This window comes from Eleutherodactylus coqui, chromosome 8 (genome assembly GCF_035609145.1).
Source record: "Eleutherodactylus coqui strain aEleCoq1 chromosome 8, aEleCoq1.hap1, whole genome shotgun sequence".
NCBI classification, from domain to species: Eukaryota; Metazoa; Chordata; class Amphibia; order Anura; family Eleutherodactylidae; genus Eleutherodactylus; species Eleutherodactylus coqui.
In genome coordinates this window covers 147,018,284-147,042,188 of record NC_089844.1, presented here as the reverse complement: position 1 = coordinate 147,042,188, position 23,905 = coordinate 147,018,284, and the positions used below count along the sequence as shown (strand labels likewise).

General features: G+C 47.8%; 1 protein-coding gene across 1 annotated transcript in view; it reads right to left on the bottom strand.

Moving 5' to 3' along the window:
• Positions 1 to 240: 240 nt before the first annotated feature.
• The window catches only part of LOC136577613 (splicing regulatory glutamine/lysine-rich protein 1-like), a 345,106-nt gene continuing 321,441 nt past the window's right edge, over positions 241 to 23,905 (bottom strand). Inside the window, exons 2-4 of the mRNA XM_066577535.1 lie at positions 3,290 to 3,342; positions 2,325 to 2,410; positions 241 to 2,243 (exon numbers count right to left, since the gene is read on the bottom strand). Coding sequence (XP_066433632.1) covers positions 1,797 to 2,243; positions 2,325 to 2,410; positions 3,290 to 3,329 — 573 coding nt within the window. The 5' untranslated portion in view covers positions 3,330 to 3,342 and the 3' untranslated portion in view covers positions 241 to 1,796. The remainder of the gene's footprint in view (positions 2,244 to 2,324; positions 2,411 to 3,289; positions 3,343 to 23,905) is intronic.

Here is a 23,905-nt window from a genome sequence, read left to right as displayed (position 1 = left end):
TATAAGCATGTGTCTTAGTTTATGGTGCTTATAGGAAGGGTCAAGTTCTCCCTAAACAGTTTGTATGAGATGGGAATAATGGATCTGACTGGGCATGAGCTGTGATACCAGATGCAACATACTGACAAGAGCTGCACTGTTTCTAGATAAAAAAAAAGGCCCCTTTTACCCAAATCTCACAGATCTTTCTTTCTTACTAGTATAAACGAGACGGCACACAGGATATATTTCTAAGGTTGTTTATTTCCGGTATATACTTTTATTATATCGCTAGTATTATTACACTGTTTTCCTATCACTGTTATAATATCACTAGTTTTATCATTCTACTATTATTATTCCATCACTATTATTACTATTATGTTATTGTTATTATAACGCTATTATGTTGTATATAAAGCTATCAGACTACTGCTAGAATCATTAGACCATTTATACCCCATCACTAGTATTATAAGGTTACTGTTATTATCAGCGTACTATGTTGTTCTATTACTAATTCTAAGAAGCCTAACCCTAACATTGTTGATCCAGAAGAAGGCGAAAAACCCTGGACACATTCAGCCAATTGGTGACCAGGGAAAAATTCCTTCTTGACCCCGGGAAAAGGCGATCGGTCCTAGAACCCCGGATCAAAGCCTCTAAAGCAATTACCGAATTCCTAGTTAGGATTATATTATTAACCCTATTAAGACTATTATCATATAATTTAAAGAGTATTATTACTATTATTTATAATTACTAATATTATATTATTACTTAGATGCTAATACTACTACTATTTCACTATTACTAATATTACACTATAAGTAACCCTAAAGCTTTAGATCCAGAAGAAGGCGAAAAAACCCTGGACACATTCAGCCAATTGGTGACCAGGGAAAAATTCCTTCTTGACCCCGGGAAAAGGCGATCGGTCCTAGAACCCCGGATCAAAGCCCCTCACGCAATTACCAAATTTCTAGTTAGTATTATATTATAAATACTATTATATTATGATTTTAAGAGTATTATTACTATTATTTATATTACTAATATATTATTACTTTTGTGCTAATACTACTAATATTCTACTATTACTAATATCACACTATACCTAACCCTAACATTGTTGATCCAGAAGAAGGCGAAAAAACCCTGGACACATTCAGCCAATTGGTGACCAGGGAAAAATTCCTTCTTGACCCCGGGAAAAGGCGATCGGTCCTAGAACCCCGGATCAATATATTATAAATACTATTATATTATCATTTTAAGATTACTGTTCTTCCTAATTACTAGTATTACACTATTATTACCTGCATGCTAATATCATTACTCCTCAATATTATTATATTATAAACCATAAACTACTATTATATTATTTTACAGCATTATTACTATTGTTTCTTATTACTATTACACTGTTATACTATCTATACTAATATTATTACTATTACATTGTTTATACAGAAGATAAGCATTTTTTATAATTATTACATTTCCTGAAACCATTAGTACTATGAAACCATTAATCACTATGAGTGATATTACACTAACCCTAACGCTACAATTATTGATCCAGAAGAAGGCGAAAAAACCCTGGACACATTCAGCCAATTGGTGACCAGGGAAAAATTCCTTCTTGACCCCGGGAAAAGGCGATCGGTCCTAGAACCCCGGATCAAATCCCTTCCTACTATTATTGCTGATCTTATTATTTTTATTATTCTACTATTAATTTATTTATTTTACTATAATTACTATTATAAAGATTATTATATTATTTTTACTATTGCTGATGTTATTGCAATAGTTCAGAGGTGGAGGGTGCTTCGCAGGATCGTCCACATGATGTTTTTCTTGCCCCACATACGGGGGCTGCCATGGTGGATGGAGCGCTGCCTGATCCTGCTTCTTCTCAGTGACCGGTCCTGAATCCCTCTCAGTGGGTCAGATGGAACATCACTGCTGGATTCCTGGTCCTCTTCTTCCTCATCCTCAAGATCTTCTTCCTCTCTTTCCTCCTCATCCTTAATGTTCTCCTCTTTTTCTTCCTCTCTTCCTTCCTCCTTCATCTCTTCTTCCTCATCTTTTTTCTTCTCTTCTTCCTCGTCTTCATCCTCCAGCCCTTCACACAGCATGCGAGCGATGGCTGCTCTTGCTCGCAGTGCCAACTCTGCCTTTGTTGGTCTCGGTCTGATGACTTCTTTAATAGTTGGCCGATATTGTCTCTGGGCTTCAGGGTTTGTTGGCATGAGGCGCTTAAAAGACAGTGGATCAGTACATTATGTGCTCAGGTGAATACATATATACACACCATGATAGCTGGCACGTTTACTCACCTCCTTCTTGAAGACAGGGGACGGGAGGAGTTTCATACATTTCGTCACCAGTCGGAACTCCTCCGCCGACGTGACGCTGGCATAAGCTGAAGAGAGAGAACAGCAGATAATGAGCTCAATCATGGATGTAGAGGAAGAGGCACAAAACTGACAAATATACTTAACCTGCTCACTGCTCAGAGTGTGACGGATAAAGGTCAGTTAGCAGCCATCTGTTCTTTATCTTCACCCTGTACTACATGGTCACCAGTTTCAATATCCAAACCCGCTGCAATTACCTATACCCGGGACAATATTTTATGGAGAAGCGGTTGTCCAGATGGGCCATCTCCTGCAATCTGAGCCCACCACTAAGATCAAGTTCACAACTGCAGGGTGCCTTGTGTCCTCACTGCATCAATCAGATATAAATGTGCCAAACATATCCATCAGGATCCATTAACCCAACAGAGAGCAAAAAAGCCTCCCCTCAGCCTCTGTTGGGTCAGTATATCGCAGTACCATTTTTGAGGCATGGAATAGCATATTAGATAACACAAATCAATATACACACATATACAGAAAAATATATCTGTATGTTTTATTAAATTGGAAGCCTATAAGTAACATATCCCAGTGTATTCCTACACATTGGAAGGTATACCAGCAGGATACTTGACTATATATACAATCTAATGTACAAACCCCTAAACATGGCTACACAACAAGACATAAAACCGAAAAAGAAAAACACCTACCACACCATAATATAAAACAATATCTTTATTGTAATAAAACATTTATAAATAAAAATACATAACCAATGCAAGGGGGCGCCGCAGACGAAGGCAGCTGTTGGGCCAAAACATATGTCGTGTACCCTAGAGCCCTCTTGCATGGGTTATTTTGCCCCCTGCCTACCCGTAGTCCTTGCCCTGGCAGAGGTATCCCTGAGAACAGATGAGGAAGACAATGAAGAGTCCTACCTGACCCAAATCCGAAGCTGCTGGGCTCTGTAGTCCACATTGTCTCTGATAATCTGCATCACATCCAAAGCACAAAGAAAAAAGTGGTGAGAAAAGTTCTCTTAAAAGTCTTTCAATACATTATTACTGAGCTATGCCGCATATACAGAGTACTCATATATATACAGAGCTATGCCGCATATACAGAGTACTCATATACACAGAGAGCTATGCTGTATATACAGAGTACCCATATACACAGAGCTATGCTGCATATACAGAGTACTCATATACACAGAGAGCTATGCTGCATATACAGAGTACTCATATCCACAGAGCTATGCTGTATATACAGAGTACTCATATACACAAAGGTATGCTGCATATACAGAGTACTCATATACACAGAGGTATGCTGCATATACAGAGTACTCATATACACAGAGGTATGCTGCATATACAGAGTACTCATATACACAGAGAGCTATGCGGCATATACAAAGTACTCATATACACACAGAGCTATGCGGCATATACAAAGTACTCATATACACAGAGAGCTATGCCGCATATACAGAGTACTCATATATACACAGAGCTATGCCGCATATACAGAGTACTCATATCCACAGAGAGCTATGCTGCATATACAGAGTACTCATATACACAGAGCTATGCTGCATATACAGAGTACCCATATACACAGAGCTATGCTGCATATACAGAGTACTCATATACACAGAGAGCTATGCTGCATATACAGAGTACTCATATCCACAGAGCTATGCTGTATATACAGAGTACTCATATACACAGAGGTATGCTGCATATACAGAGTACTCATATACACAGAGGTATGCTGCATATACAGAGTACTCATATACACAGAGGTATGCTGCATATACAGAGTACTCATATACACAGAGAGCTATGCGGCATATACAAAGTACTCATATACACACAGAGCTATGCGGCATATACAAAGTACTCATATACACAGAGAGCTATGCCGCATATACAGAGTACTCATATATACACAGAGCTATGCCGCATATACAGAGTACTCATATCCACAGAGAGCTATGCTGCATATACAGAGTACTCATATACACAGAGCTATGCTGCATATACAGAGTACCCATATACACAGAGCTATGCTGCATATACAGAGTACTCATATACACAGAGAGCTATGCTGCATATACAGAGTACTCATATCCACAGAGCTATGCTGTATATACAGAGTACTCATATCCAAAGAGCTATGCTGCATATACAGAGTACTCATATACACACAGAGCTATGCTGCATATACAGAGCACTCATATATACACAGAGCCATGCTGCATATACAGAGTACTCATATACACACAGCTATGCTGCATATACAGAGTACTCATATACACACAGCTATGCTGCATATACAGAGTACTCATATACACAGAGGTATGCTGCATATACAGAGTACTCATATACACAGAGGTATGCTGCATATACAGAGTACTCATATACACAGAGCTATACAGCATATACAGAGTACTCATATACACACAGAGCCATGCTGCATATACAGAGTACTCATATACACAGAGGTATGCTGCATATACAGAGTACTCATATAAACAGAGGTATGCTGCATATACAGAGTACTCATATACACAGAGGTATGCTGCATATACAGAGTACTCATATACACAGAGCTATGCTGCATATACAGAGTACTCATATACACAGAGCTATGCTGCATATACAGAGTACTCATATACACAGAGCTATGCTGTATATACAGAGTACTCATATACACACAGCTATGCTGTATATACAGAGTACTCATATACACACAGAGCTATGCTGCATATACAGAGTACTCATATACACACAGAGCTATGCTGCATATACAGAGTCCTCATATACACACAGAGCTATGCTGCATATACAGAGTCCTCATATACACAGAGAGCTATGCGGCATATACAAAGTACTCATATACACAGAGAGCTATGCGGCATATACAAAGTACTCATATACACAGAGAGCTATGCGGCATATACAAAGTACTCATATACACAGAGAGCTATGCTGCATATACAGAGTACTCATATACACAGAGAGCTAAGCTGCATATACAGAGTACTCATATACACAGAGAGCTAAGCTGCATATTCAAAGTACTCATATACACAGAGAGCTAAGCTGCATATATAGAGTACTCATACACAGCTAAGCTGCATATACAGAGTACTCATATACACACAGAGCTATGCTGCATATACAGAGTACTCATACACACACAGAGCTATGCTGCATATACAGAGTACTCATATACACACAGAGCTATGCTGCATATACAGAGTACTCATATACACAGAGCTAAGCTGCATATACAGAGTACTCATATACACATAGAGCTATGCTGCATATACAGAGTACTCATATACACAGAGCTATTCTGGATATACAGAGTACTCATATACACACAGAGCTATGCCGCATATACAGAGTACTCATATACACACAGAGCTACGCCGCATATACAGAGTACTCATATACACACAGAGCTATGCTGCATATACAGAGTACTCATATCCACAGAGCTATGCTGTATATACAGAGTACTCATATACACACAGAGCTATGCTGCATATACAGAGTACTCATATACACAGAGCTATGCTGCATACACAGAGTACTCATATACACACAGAGCTATACTGCATATACAGAGTACTCATATACACACAGCTATGCTGCATATACAGAGTACTCATATACACACAGAGCTATGCCGCATATACAGAGTACTAATATACACAGAGAGCTATGCTACACATACAGAGTACTCATATACACAGAGAGCTATGCGGCATATACAGAGTACTCATATACACACAGAGCTATGCTGCATATACAGAGTACTCATATACACACAGAGCTATGCCGCATATACAGAGTACTCATATACACAGAGCTATGCTGCATATACAGTACATATATACACACAGAGCTATGCTGCATATACAGAGTACTCATATATACACAGCTATGCTGCATATTCAGTACTTATTTCAGTTTTTCAGGACATTTGGTACATTAACCGGTAACATTAAAAACTATAACTCGTCCCACAAGAAAAAAAAAGTGACAAAAAAATATATGACCGTTGCGACTCTTGGAAGGTGGAGACATAAAACATGAAAATGAAGAGGCAAATAATGTGTGTCCTCAAGGGGTTAAAGATGGGTTCCTGCTCTGTTAGACTGAGCGACCCTGTATTACATGACGCCCAGTTATTTACATGAGCACCATGTAGTGCTACAATAATCCTGCTGGGGGCAGTCACCTGGTGATAGCTGCAGGATCCATGTAATCAACTGATCACCAGCAGGTCTGTGCTATGAAAAGGAGGGAACCCTGTGAATGGCACTAGGGGGCGCTATCCTCATATAATCAGATCATGTTAGTATACAGGACCCCCACTGTTGTCGGAGTAGGAGAGCTGCTCAATGCCAATTGATTAAAAGAGATCCTTGAACTCCCCCAGAAGTTTTGTGAAAGTGACTACAACCCCCTATGCATAACACATCTAAAATATGGGACCCCAGAAAATAAGCCGTGTATACCGCCCCGGCTCCACCCACAAGTACTTTGGGTGACATTACAGGGAAATAATACAACAGAGCCAGCAGGAAATTTCTAGAACTCTGAATTAAAGGGGTTGTGCCAAGTTATAAAGAGCCCCCACTTCACAGGATCCACAGGATGGGGTAACTTTATGATCAGTGGGGGCCCGACTGCTGGGAAACCCACCGATCCCAAGAACACAGTTCTGGTCAGTCCCTGAGTGAATGGAGCAATCGGACCCCCACTGATAATTTGGGATAACTTTATAACTTGGCACAACCCCTTAGAACAGTGTTTCCCAACTCCAGTCCCCAAGGCACCCCAACAGGTCATGTTTTCAGGATATCCCATGGTAAGAACACCTGTTGGAATGTCTGGGGCACTGATAATAATCATATCACCTGTGCAATACTGAGGAAATCCAGAAAACATGACCTGTTGGGGGGCTTGAGGACCAAAGTTGGGAAACACTGTCTTAGTACATAGAAGAGACATCATTCCATTACCTGAGATCACGCAGAAACGTGCGGCTGTCCGTCGTCACTCACTGCTGAGCTCTAACAGACTGAGCACAAGTGACAGTTGGAAGACTTTCAAACACCAATGCTGCGATCCTATTGGTCGGTCCCTGATGCTGTCGCCATGGTGACAGATGTAGCTGCAGGTTCACTATATGGATATCCTTATATCATGGTGTGAGATGTGACGCCGTAGAGCTGAAGTGACGCCATTATTCTGCTTCTGGCCACATTCACACAACATTTAGGAACATTACTTAATCTTTCAGTTTTATTAATTTTTTCCTCCCTAAGTTATAGAAAATGCTTTATCTGCAGTGTTTCTACTACAAAAAGGGAATGTTTTATCTTCGTGCTCCTTACACTGAGGCCACATTTAACCCCTTCAGTGGCCGGTTTCTTACCACCCTGTCAGACCCACCAGGGCAGGTGTTTTTCAAATGGGACAATCATTTAATTTCAACTAATTTTTGCGTTCCCAGAGCCATAACTTTCATTTTCCCATTGGCACGGCCATATGAGGGCTTGATTTTGCGGGACAAGTTGTACTTTTTGATGGCATCATTTTTGGGTATATATAATGTATTGTATAATTTTTGTAAAAAAAACTTGTAGGGAGATTTGGGGGGGAAAAAAAAAGAAATTCTGCCGTTTGTCTTTTGGACTTCATTTTTCTGGCGTTCAGCGTGCAGAATAAATAATGTGATAACCTTATTCTCTGAGTCACACGATTCCAGCGATACCAGGTTTATACTGTTTTTTTATGTCCATTTAAAACATTTTTTTTTCTCTTAAAGGTTTCCTTTTGTGTCTCCACATTCCTAGAGCCGTATTCATGTTATTTCCCATTGCCAGAGCTTCAGAAGGCCGTGTTTTTTGCAGGATGAATTCTAGTCTTCATATATCTAATTTTTGGGAACATATAACATTTTGATCGTTTTTTATTTCATTTTTTCTAGGGCCAAGATAAACAAAATCTAATTATGGCATGTTTGTATTTTTATTTTTTACTGCATTCTCTGAGCAGTATACACAATGTAATAAAGTCATTCTACAGGCCAGTACGATTATGCCAATACCAAATTGTAATAGTCTTTTTGTTTTTTGCTACTTTTTCACACTTTAAAAAAGATTGAATGGCTGTGATTGGTTAACCAATCAGAATTAGCTTGTTGGAGGTGGGGCATTCAAGCCCTGCATCCAGAAAGCAATGCTCTGTCGGCGTGGAGGAGGACGCTACAGCCTGCAACAGAGCTGCAGACCATCGCGAGGACCGAAACGCTGGTGACAGGTGAGTATTAGACCCCCCTGAGCCGCAGCTTACGAGTTTTTTTACTTGCAAGCAGGCTCGTAACCAGAGTTTTTGATCTTAAATCGGAGCAAGAATTTGGGAGAGAGCCTGCTTGCAAATCAAAAAACTAGCAAGCTATGTACAAGGGTACTATCACCGAGAAGACCCAGAGTTCAGGGTTAAACCCCCCCAAATCTAAGGCATCCCTATTTATTGACATTTGAGGTAATGGTAGATGAGGAGCTCTCGAAGCTGTCAAAAGAAGAGAAATTTAAACATCAGAATTTAACCGCAAGGGAGAAGAAAGCCCTAGAATCCATCGAAACCGATGCAACTATCATGATTAGGCTGTTACATGTGCGGCTGGGATCTGTGGTACTATGTACTCCTAGCAGCACAGTCAGGTGGTTGAGGGTTAATTGAGCTGGCTGGGTGTGGTACTTCCTGCTAGCCAATCTCCTGGTTCTGTGCTCCCATATAACCCAGCTCCTGTCAGTCTCTGGCTGGGTCCCCTAGGGCAGGGGTCCCCAACTCCAGTCCTCAGGGACCACCAACAGGTCATGTTTTCAGGATATCCCATGGTAAGAACACCTGTGACAATGTCTGAGGCACTGATGATAATTACATCACTTGTGCAATACTGAGGAAATCCTGAAAACATGGCCTGTTGGCGGTCCCTGAGGACTGGAACTGGGGAACACTGCCCTAGGGTGAGCACTCATGTTGGTTCTGTGTCCTGTAACTTGTTATCAGTCATGGTCGGTCCTGTTCCCACTTGGATCTGTATTTGCAAGTAAGTCTATTGTGTGGCTCTGCTTCCCCAAGATTGTCTGGAAACCTGTCGTCCTAGTCTGCAGTACATGCAGCTCCCTTTTTCTTCCCCCTGTTCAGGTGCAGCCTCCAGAAATCTTATGTCTTACTCCAGGTGTCAGTTGGTGTAACTGGACACTCCCTTATGTCAGCCATAGGCCCGCGCCCAGGGTAATGGCTCCAAATTGGCATTAGAACACAGTGCGGCCGGTGGTGCTGCAGCTGAACCCCAGGGGTGTAACACCTTACGGGGCCTGAAAACTGAAAGCATTGTCGGAAGGGAGCTGATGACGGCTCAGCTGTCAGAGGTGGTACAACAGTCAACGGGAGCCTCCATGCCCAACCGTATCACATCTTCTATGAAAGCTGGAGCAACAGGGCACTAGAGAGTCCATGCCAGCCCGTATCACATCTTGCATCCAAGCAAAAGGTGGCCCTGCTTAGCACTAGAGCATCCATGCCCCCCGGTATCAAATCTTGTATCCAAGCTAAAGGCGGTGAAACAGGCTACTAGAGCCACCTTCCCCTTCTCCCACCCCCGTATCACATCTTATATGAAAGCTGGAGTGTCCCAGCAGGGCACTAGAGATTCCATGCCCGCTCGTATCACATCCTGAATCTAAGCAAGAGGTGGTCCAACTTGGCACTACAGCATCCATGCCCCACCACACCGTAGCACATCTTGTATCCAAGCTAGAGGCGGTACAGCAGGGTACCAGAGCCTCCACGCCTGTCTATATGGCATCTCGTTTACAAGCTAGACACTGGACCAGGATTATAGATGTAAACCGACACCTAGTTACATTGTGAGCCTCGTGTGGCGCAGAGCATTAGGGCAGTGGCCGTGTATGCTCTCGCTCACGACCTGAAGTATGCGGGTTCAAACCCTGCATAGACCAGGTAGCCGGCTCAGGGTCGACTCAGCCTTCCATCCTTCTGAGGTCGGTGCAATGAGTACCCAGCTTGCTGGGGGGGTAGAGTGTATGAGGGGGTATGAGGGCATTCCATCATGTGTTCCGGTAGATTTCTGAGCAGTGCACTCTACTTTTTACCTTAGTGGCCTATTTGGCTTTGTACCAGACCCCACCCTCTGGCCTCTGTATTCAATTGACCACTCATTTCACATCCTTTTACTCTAACTAGAGAAGAATTCAAAACCAACAAAACTTAAATCATCACCGCACAACATAGTTCCGTTACACACTGCAATTTCCCTGCCACACTCCCGTGGACGTCCATTTAACCCAACAGTTTGTATATATAGAAGACCAGAGAAAATCATTACAGGCCTCTTACATTCTGCACATGGCGCCAAGGCGCCATTTCTACCCGCAACCCGAACGCTGCACTGCCCACCAAGCTGTTAGCCACCAAAAACGTAGGTGGCTATGGGTGACGCTGACCCTCACCTGGGTTGGCTCGCCGGGCCTCGCAGCTCCACTGCCGCACCCCCTCGCCTTTGTGAGGGTCGACCCATAGTACCGCCCAATCGTGACTGTAAACCTGAGCACTATTTCTATGCCGCCAACCGCAGAGTCTTTGCCCTTAGGGAGACGCGCGCATTTTACTTATCACAACAGAACGCAAAATTCCGGCCGAAATCTTAGCTCCGCGTGCTGAAAACCCTGAAAGAGCCAACCGAAATTAACCGCTAAGAGATTGCCATTGGAAAAGCAGTGGCTTTGTCACCTGCCTATCCGCTTATTCCACCAGCTCCTTTGCATACGTCACTAAGCAAGCGCTGTGATTGACTGGCACTGTAGCTTTATGGTTAGTGTAGCACCACCCGCAAGGCGATTCATTATGGGCATCTCAAAGCAGCCATAGGCCCGCGCCCAGGGTAATGGCTCCAAATTGGCATTAGAACACAGTGCGGCCGGTGGTGCTGCAGCTGAACCCCAGGGGTGTAACACCTTACGGGGCCTGAAAACTGAAAGCATTGTCGGAAGGGAGCTGATGACAGCTCAGCTGTCAGAGGTGGTACAACAGTGAACGGGAGCCTCCATGCCCAACCGTATCACATCTTCAATGAAAGCTGGAGCAACAGGGCACTAGAGAGTCCATGCCAGCCCGTATCACATCTTGCATCCAAGCAAAAGGTGGCCCTGCTTAGCACTAGAGCATCCATGCCCTCCGGTATCAAATCTTGTATCCAAGCTAAAGGCGGTGAAACAGGCTACTAGAGCCACCTTCCCCTTCTCCCACCCCCGTATCACATCTTATATGAAAGCTGGAGTGTCCCAGCAGGGCACTAGAGATTCCATGCCCGCTCGTATCACATCCTGAATCTAAGCAAGAGGTGGCCCAACTTGGCACTACAGCATCCATGCCCCACCACACCGTAGCACATCTTGTATCCAAGCTAGAGGCGGTACAGCAGGGTACCAGAGCCTCCAGGCCTGTCTATATGGCATCTCGTTTCCAAGCTAGACACTGAACCAGGATTATAGACGTAAACCGACACCTAGTTACATCGTGAGCCTCGTGTGGCGTAGAGCATTAGGGCAGTGGCCGTGCATGCTCTCGCTCACGACCTGAAGTATGAGGGTTCAAACCCCGCATAGGCCAGGTAGCCGGCTCAGGGTCGACTCAGCCTTCCATCCTTCCGAGGTCGGTGCAATGAGTACCCAGCTTGCTGGGGGGGTAGAGTGACAGCTGAGGGCATACCATCATGTATTCCGGTGGATTTCTGCGCAGCGCGCTCTACTTTTTACCTTAGTGGCCTATTTGGCTTTGTACCAGACCCCACCCTCTGGCCTCTGTATTCAATTGACCACTCATTTCACATCCTTTTACTCTAACTAGAGAAGAATTCAAAACCAACAAAACTTAAATCATCACCGCACAACATAGTTCCGTTACACACTGCAATTTCCCTGCCACACTCCCGTGGACGTCCATTTAACCCAACAGTTTGTATATATAGAAGACCAGAGAAAATCATTACAGGCCTCTTACATTCTGCACATGGCGCCAAGGCGCCATTTCTACCCGCAACCCGAACGCTGCACTGCCCACCAAGCTGTTAGCCCCCAAAAACGTAGGTGGCTATGGGTGACGCTGACCCTCACCTGGGTTGGCTCGCCGGGCCTCGCAGCTCCACTGCCGCACACCCCCTCGCCTTTGTGAGGGTCGACCCATAGTACCGCCCAATCGTGACTGTAAACCTGAGCACTATTTCTATGCCGCCAACCGCAGAGTCTTTGCCCTTAGGGAGACGCGCGCATTTTACTTATCACAACAGAACGCAAAATTCCGGCCGAAATCTTAGCTCCGCGTGCTGAAAACCCTGAAAGAGCCAACCGAAATTAACCGCTAGGAGATTGCCATTGGAAAAGCAGTGGCTTTGTCACCTGCCTATCCGCTTATTCCACCAGCTCCTTTGCATACGTCACTAAGCAAGCGCTGTGATTGACTGGCACTGTAGCTTTATGGTTAGTGTAGCACCACCCGCAAGGCGATTCATTATGGGCATCTCAAAGCAGCCATAGGCCCGCGCCCAGGGTAATGGCTCCAAATTGGCATTAGAACACAGTGCGGCCGGTGGTGCTGCAGCTGAACCCCAGGGGTGTAACACCTTACGGGGCCTGAAAACTGAAAGCATTGTCGGAAGGGAGCTGATGACAGCTCCGCTGTCAGAGGTGGTACAACAGTGAACGGGAGCCTCCATGCCCAACCGTATCACATCTTCAATGAAAGCTGGAGCAACAGGGCACTAGAGAGTCCATGCCAGCCCGTATCACATCTTGCATCCAAGCAAAAGGTGGCCCTGCTTAGCACTAGAGCATCCATGCCCCCCGGTATCAAATCTTGTATCCAAGCTAAAGGCGGTGAAACAGGCTACTAGAGCCACCTTCCCCTTCTCCCACCCCCGTATCACATCTTATATGAAAGCTGGAGTGTCCCAGCAGGGCACTAGAGATTCCATGCCCGCTCGTATCACATCCTGAATCTAAGCAAGAGGTGGCCCAACTTGGCACTACAGCATCCATGCCCCACCACACCGTAGCACATCTTGTATCCAAGCTAGAGGCGGTACAGCAGGGTACCAGAGCCTCCAGGCCTGTCTATATGGCATCTCGTTTCCAAGCTAGACACTGAACCAGGATTATAGACGTAAACCGACACCTAGTTACATCGTGAGCCTCGTGTGGCGTAGAGCATTAGGGCAGTGGCCGTGCATGCTCTCGCTCACGACCTGAAGTATGAGGGTTCAAACCCCGCATAGGCCAGGTAGCCGGCTCAGGGTCGACTCAGCCTTCCATCCTTCCGAGGTCGGTGCAATGAGTACCCAGCTTGCTGGGGGGGTAGAGGGACAGCTGAGGGCATACCATCATGTATTCCGGTGGATTTCTGCGCAGCGCGCTCTACTTTTTACCTTAGTGGCCTATTTGGCTTTGTACCAGACCCCACCCTCTGGCCTCTGTATTCAATTGACCACTCATTTCACATCCTTTTACTCTAACTAGAGAAGAATTCAAAACCAACAAAACTTAAATCATCACCGCACAACATAGTTCCGTTACACACTGCAATTTCCCTGCCACACTCCCGTGGACGTCCATTTAACCCAACAGTTTGTATATATAGAAGACCAGAGAAAATCATTACAGGCCTCTTACATTCTGCACATGGCGCCAAGGCGCCATTTCTACCCGCAACCCGAACGCTGCACTGCCCACCAAGCTGTTAGCCCCCAAAAACGTAGGTGGCTATGGGTGACGCTGACCCTCACCTGGGTTGGCTCGCCGGGCCTCGCAGCTCCACTGCCGCACACCCCCTCGCCTTTGTGAGGGTCGACCCATAGTACCGCCCAATCGTGACTGTAAACCTGAGCACTATTTCTATGCCGCCAACCGCAGAGTCTTTGCCCTTAGGGAGACGCGCGCATTTTACTTATCACAACAGAACGCAAAATTCCGGCCGAAATCTTAGCTCCGCGTGCTGAAAACCCTGAAAGAGCCAACTGAAATTAACCGCTAAGAGATTGCCATTGGAAAAGCAGTGGCTTTGTCACCTGCCTATCCGCTTATTCCACCAGCTCCTTTGCATACGTCACTAAGCAAGCGCTGTGATTGACTGGCACTGTAGCTTTATGGTTAGTGTAGCACCACCCGCAAGGCGATTCATTATGGGCATCTCAAAGCAGCCATAGGCCCGCGCCCAGGGTAATGGCTCCAAATTGGCATTAGAACACAGTGCGGCCGGTGGTGCTGCAGCTGAACCCCAGGGGTGTAACACCTTACGGGGCCTGAAAACTGAAAGCATTGTCGGAAGGGAGCTGATGACAGCTCAGCTGTCAGAGGTGGTACAACAGTGAACGGGAGCCTCCATGCCCAACCGTATCACATCTTCAATGAAAGCTGGAGCAACAGGGCACTAGAGAGTCCATGCCAGCCCGTATCACATCTTGCATCCAAGCAAAAGGTGGCCCTGCTTAGCACTAGAGCATCCATGCCCCCCGGTATCAAATCTTGTATCCAAGCTAAAGGCGGTGAAACAGGCTACTAGAGCCACCTTCCCCTTCTCCCACCCCCGTATCACATCTTATATGAAAGCTGGAGTGTCCCAGCAGGGCACTAGAGATTCCATGCCCGCTCGTATCACATCCTGAATCTAAGCAAGAGGTGGCCCAACTTGGCACTACAGCATCCATGCCCCACCACACCGTAGCACATCTTGTATCCAAGCTAGAGGCGGTACAGCAGGGTACCAGAGCCTCCAGGCCTGTCTATATGGCATCTCGTTTCCAAGCTAGACACTGAACCAGGATTATAGACGTAAACCGACACCTAGTTACATCGTGAGCCTCGTGTGGCGTAGAGCATTAGGGCAGTGGCCGTGCATGCTCTCGCTCACGACCTGAAGTATGAGGGTTCAAACCCCGCATAGGCCAGGTAGCCGGCTCAGGGTCGACTCAGCCTTCCATCCTTCCGAGGTCGGTGCAATGAGTACCCAGCTTGCTGGGGGGGTAGAGTGACAGCTGAGGGCATACCATCATGTATTCCGGTGGATTTCTGCGCAGCGCGCTCTACTTTTTACCTTAGTGGCCTATTTGGCTTTGTACCAGACCCCACCCTCTGGCCTCTGTATTCAATTGACCACTCATTTCACATCCTTTTACTCTAACTAGAGAAGAATTCAAAACCAACAAAACTTAAATCATCACCGCACAACATAGTTCCGTTACACACTGCAATTTCCCTGCCACACTCCCGTGGACGTCCATTTAACCCAACAGTTTGTATATATAGAAGACCAGAGAAAATCATTACAGGCCTCTTACATTCTGCACATGGCGCCAAGGCGCCATTTCTACCCGCAACCCGAACGCTGCACTGCCCACCAAGCTGTTAGCCCCCAAAAACGTAGGTGGCTATGGGTGACGCTGACCCTCACCTGGGTTGGCTCGCCGGGCCTCGCAGCTCCACTGCCGCACACCCCCTCGCCTTTGTGAGGGTCGACCCATAGTACCGCCCAATCGTGACTGTAAACCTGAGCACTATTTCTATGCCGCCAACCGCAGAGTCTTTGCCCTTAGGGAGACGCGCGCATTTTACTTATCACAACAGAACGCAAAATTCCGGCCGAAATCTTAGCTCCGCGTGCTGAAAACCCTGAAAGAGCCAACCGAAATTAACCGCTAGGAGATTGCCATTGGAAAAGCAGTGGCTTTGTCACCTGCCTATCCGCTTATTCCACCAGCTCCTTTGCATACGTCACTAAGCAAGCGCTGTGATTGACTGGCACTGTAGCTTTATGGTTAGTGTAGCACCACCCGCAAGGCGATTCATTATGGGCATCTCAAAGCAGCCATAGGCCCGCGCCCAGGGTAATGGCTCCAAATTGGCATTAGAACACAGTGCGGCCGGTGGTGCTGCAGCTGAACCCCAGGGGTGTAACACCTTACGGGGCCTGAAAACTGAAAGCATTGTCGGAAGGGAGCTGATGACAGCTCCGCTGTCAGAGGTGGTACAACAGTGAACGGGAGCCTCCATGCCCAACCGTATCACATCTTCAATGAAAGCTGGAGCAACAGGGCACTAGAGAGTCCATGCCAGCCCGTATCACATCTTGCATCCAAGCAAAAGGTGGCCCTGCTTAGCACTAGAGCATCCATGCCCCCCGGTATCAAATCTTGTATCCAAGCTAAAGGCGGTGAAACAGGCTACTAGAGCCACCTTCCCCTTCTCCCACCCCCGTATCACATCTTATATGAAAGCTGGAGTGTCCCAGCAGGGCACTAGAGATTCCATGCCCGCTCGTATCACATCCTGAATCTAAGCAAGAGGTGGCCCAACTTGGCACTACAGCATCCATGCCCCACCACACCGTAGCACATCTTGTATCCAAGCTAGAGGCGGTACAGCAGGGTACCAGAGCCTCCAGGCCTGTCTATATGGCATCTCGTTTCCAAGCTAGACACTGAACCAGGATTATAGACGTAAACCGACACCTAGTTACATCGTGAGCCTCGTGTGGCGTAGAGCATTAGGGCAGTGGCCGTGCATGCTCTCGCTCACGACCTGAAGTATGAGGGTTCAAACCCCGCATAGGCCAGGTAGCCGGCTCAGGGTCGACTCAGCCTTCCATCCTTCCGAGGTCGGTGCAATGAGTACCCAGCTTGCTGGGGGGGTAGAGGGACAGCTGAGGGCATACCATCATGTATTCCGGTGGATTTCTGCGCAGCGCGCTCTACTTTTTACCTTAGTGGCCTATTTGGCTTTGTACCAGACCCCACCCTCTGGCCTCTGTATTCAATTGACCACTCATTTCACATCCTTTTACTCTAACTAGAGAAGAATTCAAAACCAACAAAACTTAAATCATCACCGCACAACATAGTTCCGTTACACACTGCAATTTCCCTGCCACACTCCCGTGGACGTCCATTTAACCCAACAGTTTGTATATATAGAAGACCAGAGAAAATCATTACAGGCCTCTTACATTCTGCACATGGCGCCAAGGCGCCATTTCTACCCGCAACCCGAACGCTGCACTGCCCACCAAGCTGTTAGCCCCCAAAAACGTAGGTGGCTATGGGTGACGCTGACCCTCACCTGGGTTGGCTCGCCGGGCCTCGCAGCTCCACTGCCGCACACCCCCTCGCCTTTGTGAGGGTCGACCCATAGTACCGCCCAATCGTGACTGTAAACCTGAGCACTATTTCTATGCCGCCAACCGCAGAGTCTTTGCCCTTAGGGAGACGCGCGCATTTTACTTATCACAACAGAACGCAAAATTCCGGCCGAAATCTTAGCTCCGCGTGCTGAAAACCCTGAAAGAGCCAACCGAAATTAACCGCTAAGAGATTGCCATTGGAAAAGCAGTGGCTTTGTCACCTGCCTATCCGCTTATTCCACCAGCTCCTTTGCATACGTCACTAAGCAAGCGCTGTGATTGACTGGCACTGTAGCTTTATGGTTAGTGTAGCACCACCCGCAAGGCGATTCATTATGGGCATCTCAAAGCAGCCATAGGCCCGCGCCCAGGGTAATGGCTCCAAATTGGCATTAGAACACAGTGCGGCCGGTGGTGCTGCAGCTGAACCCCAGGGGTGTAACACCTTACGGGGCCTGAAAACTGAAAGCATTGTCGGAAGGGAGCTGATGACAGCTCCGCTGTCAGAGGTGGTACAACAGTGAACGGGAGCCTCCATGCCCAACCGTATCACATCTTCAATGAAAGCTGGAGCAACAGGGCACTAGAGAGTCCATGCCAGCCCGTATCACATCTTGCATCCAAGCAAAAGGTGGCCCTGCTTAGCACTAGAGCATCCATGCCCCCCGGTATCAAATCTTGTATCCAAGCTAAAGGCGGTGAAACAGGCTACTAGAGACACCTTCCCCTTCTCCCACCCCCGTATCACATCTTATATGAAAGCTGGAGTGTCCCAGCAGGGCACTAGAGATTCCATGCCCGCTCGTATCACATCCTGAATCTAAGCAAGAGGTGGCCCAACTTGGCACTACAGCATCCATGCCCCACCACACCGTAGCACATCTTGTATCCAAGCTAGAGGCGGTACAGCAGGGTACCAGAGCCTCCAGGCCTGTCTATATGGCATCTCGTTTCCAAGCTAGACACTGAACCAGGATTATAGATGTAAACCGACACCTAGTTACATCGTGAGCCTCGTGTGGCGCAGAGCATTAGGGCAGTGGCCGTGCATGCTCTCGCTCACGACCTGAAGTATGAGGGTTCAAACCCCGCATAGGCCAGGTAGCCGGCTCAGGGTCGACTCAGCCTTCCATCCTTCCGAGGTCGGTGCAATGAGTACCCAGCTTGCTGGGGGGGTAGAGTGACAGCTGAGGGCATACCATCATGTATTCCGGTGGATTTCTGCGCAGCGCGCTCTACTTTTTACCTTAGTGGCCTATTTGGCTTTGTACCAGACCCCACCTTCTGGCCTCTGTATTCAATTGACCACTCATTTCACATCCTTTTACTCTAACTAGAGAAGAATTCAAAACCAACAAAACTTAAATCATCACCGCACAACATAGTTCCGTTACACACTGCAATTTCCCTGCCACACTCCCGTGGACGTCCATTTAACCCAACAGTTTGTATATATAGAAGACCAGAGAAAATCATTACAGGCCTCTTACATTCTGCACATGGCGCCAAGGCGCCATTTCTACCCGCAACCCGAACGCTGCACTGCCCACCAAGCTGTTAGCCCCCAAAAACGTAGGTGGCTATGGGTGACGCTGACCCTCACCTGGGTTGGCTCGCCGGGCCTCGCAGCTCCACTGCCGCACACCCCCTCGCCTTTGTGAGGGTCGACCCATAGTACCGCCCAATCGTGACTGTAAACCTGAGCACTATTTCTATGCCGCCAACCGCAGAGTCTTTGCCCTTAGGGAGACGCGCGCATTTTACTTATCACAACAGAACGCAAAATTCCGGCCGAAATCTTAGCTCCGCGTGCTGAAAACCCTGAAAGAGCCAACCGAAATTAACCGCTAAGAGATTGCCATTGGAAAAACAGTGGCTTTGTCACCTGCCTATCCGCTTATTCCACCAGCTCCTTTGCATACGTCACTAAGCAAGCGCTGTGATTGACTGGCACTGTAGCTTTATGGTTAGTGTAGCACCACCCGCAAGGCGATTCATTATGGGCATCTCAAAGCAGCCATAGGCCCGCGCCCAGGGTAATGGCTCCAAATTGGCATTAGAACACAGTGCGGCCGGTGGTGCTGCAGCTGAACCCCAGGGGTGTAACACCTTACGGGGCCTGAAAACTGAAAGCATTGTCGGAAGGGAGCTGATGACAGCTCAGCTGTCAGAGGTGGTACAACAGTGAACGGGAGCCTCCATGCCCAACCGTATCACATCTTCAATGAAAGCTGGAGCAACAGGGCACTAGAGAGTCCATGCCAGCCCGTATCACATCTTGCATCCAAGCAAAAGGTGGCCCTGCTTAGCACTAGAGCATCCATGCCCCCCGGTATCAAATCTTGTATCCAAGCTAAAGGCGGTGAAACAGGCTACTAGAGCCACCTTCCCCTTCTCTCACCCCCGTATCACATCTTATATGAAAGCTGGAGTGTCCCAGCAGGGCACTAGAGATTCCATGCCCGCTCGTATCACATCCTGAATCTAAGCAAGAGGTGGCCCAACTTGGCACTACAGCATCCATGCCCCACCACACCGTAGCACATCTTGTATCCAAGCTAGAGGCGGTACAGCAGGGTACCAGAGCCTCCAGGCCTGTCTATATGGCATCTCGTTTCCAAGCTAGACACTGAACCAGGATTATAGACGTAAACCGACACCTAGTTGCATCGTGAGCCTCGTGTGGCGCAGAGCATTAGGGCAGTGGCCGTGCATGCTCTCGCTCACGACCTGAAGTATGAGGGTTCAAACCCCGCATAGGCCAGGTAGCCGGCTCAGGGTCGACTCAGCCTTCCATCCTTCCGAGGTCGGTGCAATGAGTACCCAGCTTGCTGGGGGGGTAGAGTGACAGCTGAGGGCATACCATCATGTATTCCGGTGGATTTCTGCGCAGCGCGCTCTACTTTTTACCTTAGTGGCCTATTTGGCTTTGTACCAGACCCCACCCTCTGGCCTCTGTATTCAATTGACCACTCATTTCACATCCTTTTACTCTAACTAGAGAAGAATTCAAAACCAACAAAACTTAAATCATCACCGCACAACATAGTTCCGTTACACACTGCAATTTCCCTGCCACACTCCCGTGGACGTCCATTTAACCCAACAGTTTGTATATATAGAAGACCAGAGAAAATCATTACAGGCCTCTTACATTCTGCACATGGCGCCAAGGCGCCATTTCTACCCGCAACCCGAACGCTGCACTGCCCACCAAGCTGTTAGCCCCCAAAAACGTAGGTGGCTATGGGTGACGCTGACCCTCACCTGGGTTGGCTCGCCGGGCCTCGCAGCTCCACTGCCGCACACCCCCTCGCCTTTGTGAGGGTCGACCCATAGTACCGCCCAATCGTGACTGTAAACCTGAGCACTATTTCTATGCCGCCAACCGCAGAGTCTTTGCCCTTAGGGAGACGCGCGCATTTTACTTATCACAACAGAACGCAAAATTCCGGCCGAAATCTTAGCTCCGCGTGCTGAAAACCCTGAAAGAGCCAACCGAAATTAACCGCTAAGAGATTGCCATTGGAAAAGCAGTGGCTTTGTCACCTGCCTATCCGCTTATTCCACCAGCTCCTTTGCATACGTCACTAAGCAAGCGCTGTGATTGACTGGCACTGTAGCTTTATGGTTAGTGTAGCACCACCCGCAAGGCGATTCATTATGGGCATCTCAAAGCAGCCATAGGCCCGCGCCCAGGGTAATGGCTCCAAATTGGCATTAGAACACAGTGCGGCCGGTGGTGCTGCAGCTGAACCCCAGGGGTGTAACACCTTACGGGGCCTGAAAACTGAAAGCATTGTCGGAAGGGAGCTGATGACAGCTCAGCTGTCAGAGGTGGTACAACAGTGAACGGGAGCCTCCATGCCCAACCGTATCACATCTTCAATGAAAGCTGGAGCAACAGGGCACTAGAGAGTCCATGCCAGCCCGTATCACATCTTGCATCCAAGCAAAAGGTGGCCCTGCTTAGCACTAGAGCATCCATGCCCCCCGGTATCAAATCTTGTATCCAAGCTAAAGGCGGTGAAACAGGCTACTAGAGCCACCTTCCCCTTCTCCCACCCCCGTATCACATCTTATATGAAAGCTGGAGTGTCCCAGCAGGGCACTAGAGATTCCATGCCCGCTCGTATCACATCCTGAATCTAAGCAAGAGGTGGCCCAACTTGGCACTACAGCATCCATGCCCCACCACACCGTAGCACATCTTGTATCCAAGCTAGAGGCGGTACAGCAGGGTACCAGAGCCTCCAGGCCTGTCTATATGGCATCTCGTTTCCAAGCTAGACACTGAACCAGGATTATAGACGTAAACCGACACCTAGTTACATCGTGAGCCTCGTGTGGCGTAGAGCATTAGGGCAGTGGCCGTGCATGCTCTCGCTCACGACCTGAAGTATGAGGGTTCAAACCCCGCATAGGCCAGGTAGCCGGCTCAGGGTCGACTCAGCCTTCCATCCTTCCGAGGTCGGTGCAATGAGTACCCAGCTTGCTGGGGGGTAGAGTGACAGCTGAGGGCATACCATCATGTATTCTGGTGGATTTCTGCGCAGCGCGCTCTACTTTTTACCTTAGTGGCCTATTTGGCTTTGTACCAGACCCCACCCTCTGGCCTCTGTATTCAATTGACCACTCATTTCACATCCTTTTACTCTAACTAGAGAAGAATTCAAAACCAACAAAACTTAAATCATCACCGCACAACATAGTTCCGTTACACACTGCAATTTCCCTGCCACACTCCCGTGGACGTCCATTTAACCCAACAGTTTGTATATATAGAAGACCAGAGAAAATCATTACAGGCCTCTTACATTCTGCACATGGCGCCAAGGCGCCATTTCTACCCGCAACCCGAACGCTGCACTGCCCACCAAGCTGTTAGCCCCCAAAAACGTAGGTGGCTATGGGTGACGCTGACCCTCACCTGGGTTGGCTCGCCGGGCCTCGCAGCTCCACTGCCGCACACCCCCTCGCCTTTGTGAGGGTCGACCCATAGTACCGCCCAATCGTGACTGTAAACCTGAGCACTATTTCTATGCCGCCAACCGCAGAGTCTTTGCCCTTAGGGAGACGCGCGCATTTTACTTATCACAACAGAACGCAAAATTCCGGCCGAAATCTTAGCTCCGCGTGCTGAAAACCCTGAAAGAGCCAACCGAAATTAACCGCTAAGAGATTGCCATTGGAAAAGCAGTGGCTTTGTCACCTGCCTATCCGCTTATTCCACCAGCTCCTTTGCATACGTCACTAAGCAAGCGCTGTGATTGACTGGCACTGTAGCTTTATGGTTAGTGTAGCACCACCCGCAAGGCGATTCATTATGGGCATCTCAAAGCAGCCATAGGCCCGCGCCCAGGGTAATGGCTCCAAATTGGCATTAGAACACAGTGCGGCCGGTGGTGCTGCAGCTGAACCCCAGGGGTGTAACACCTTACGGGGCCTGAAAACTGAAAGCATTGTCGGAAGGGAGCTGATGACAGCTCAGCTGTCAGAGGTGGTACAACAGTGAACGGGAGCCTCCATGCCCAACCGTATCACATCTTCAATGAAAGCTGGAGCAACAGGGCACTAGAGAGTCCATGCCAGCCCGTATCACATCTTGCATCCAAGCAAAAGGTGGCCCTGCTTAGCACTAGAGCATCCATGCCCCCCGGTATCAAATCTTGTATCCAAGCTAAAGGCGGTGAAACAGGCTACTAGAGCCACCTTCCCCTTCTCCCACCCCCGTATCACGTCTTATATGAAAGCTGGAGTGTCCCAGCAGGGCACTAGAGATTCCATGCCCGCTCGTATCACATCCTGAATCTAAGCAAGAGGTGGCCCAACTTGGCACTATAGCATCCATGCCCCACCACACCGTAGCACATCTTGTATCCAAGCTAGAGGCGGTACAGCAGGGTACCAGAGCCTCCAGGCCTGTCTATATGGCATCTCGTTTCCAAGCTAGACACTGAACCAGGATTATAGACGTAAACCGACACCTAGTTACATCGTGAGCCTCGTGTGGCGTAGAGCATTAGGGCAGTGAAGTATGAGGGTTCAAACCCCGCATAGGCCAGGTAGCCGGCTCAGGGTCGACTCAGCCTTCCATCCTTCCGAGGTCGGTGCAATGAGTACCCAGCTTGCTGGGGGGGTAGAGTGACAGCTGAGGGCATACCATCATGTATTCCGGTGGATTTCTGCGCAGCGCGCTCTACTTTTTACCTTAGTGGCCTATTTGGCTTTGTACCAGACCCCACCCTCTGGCCTCTGTATTCAATTGACCAC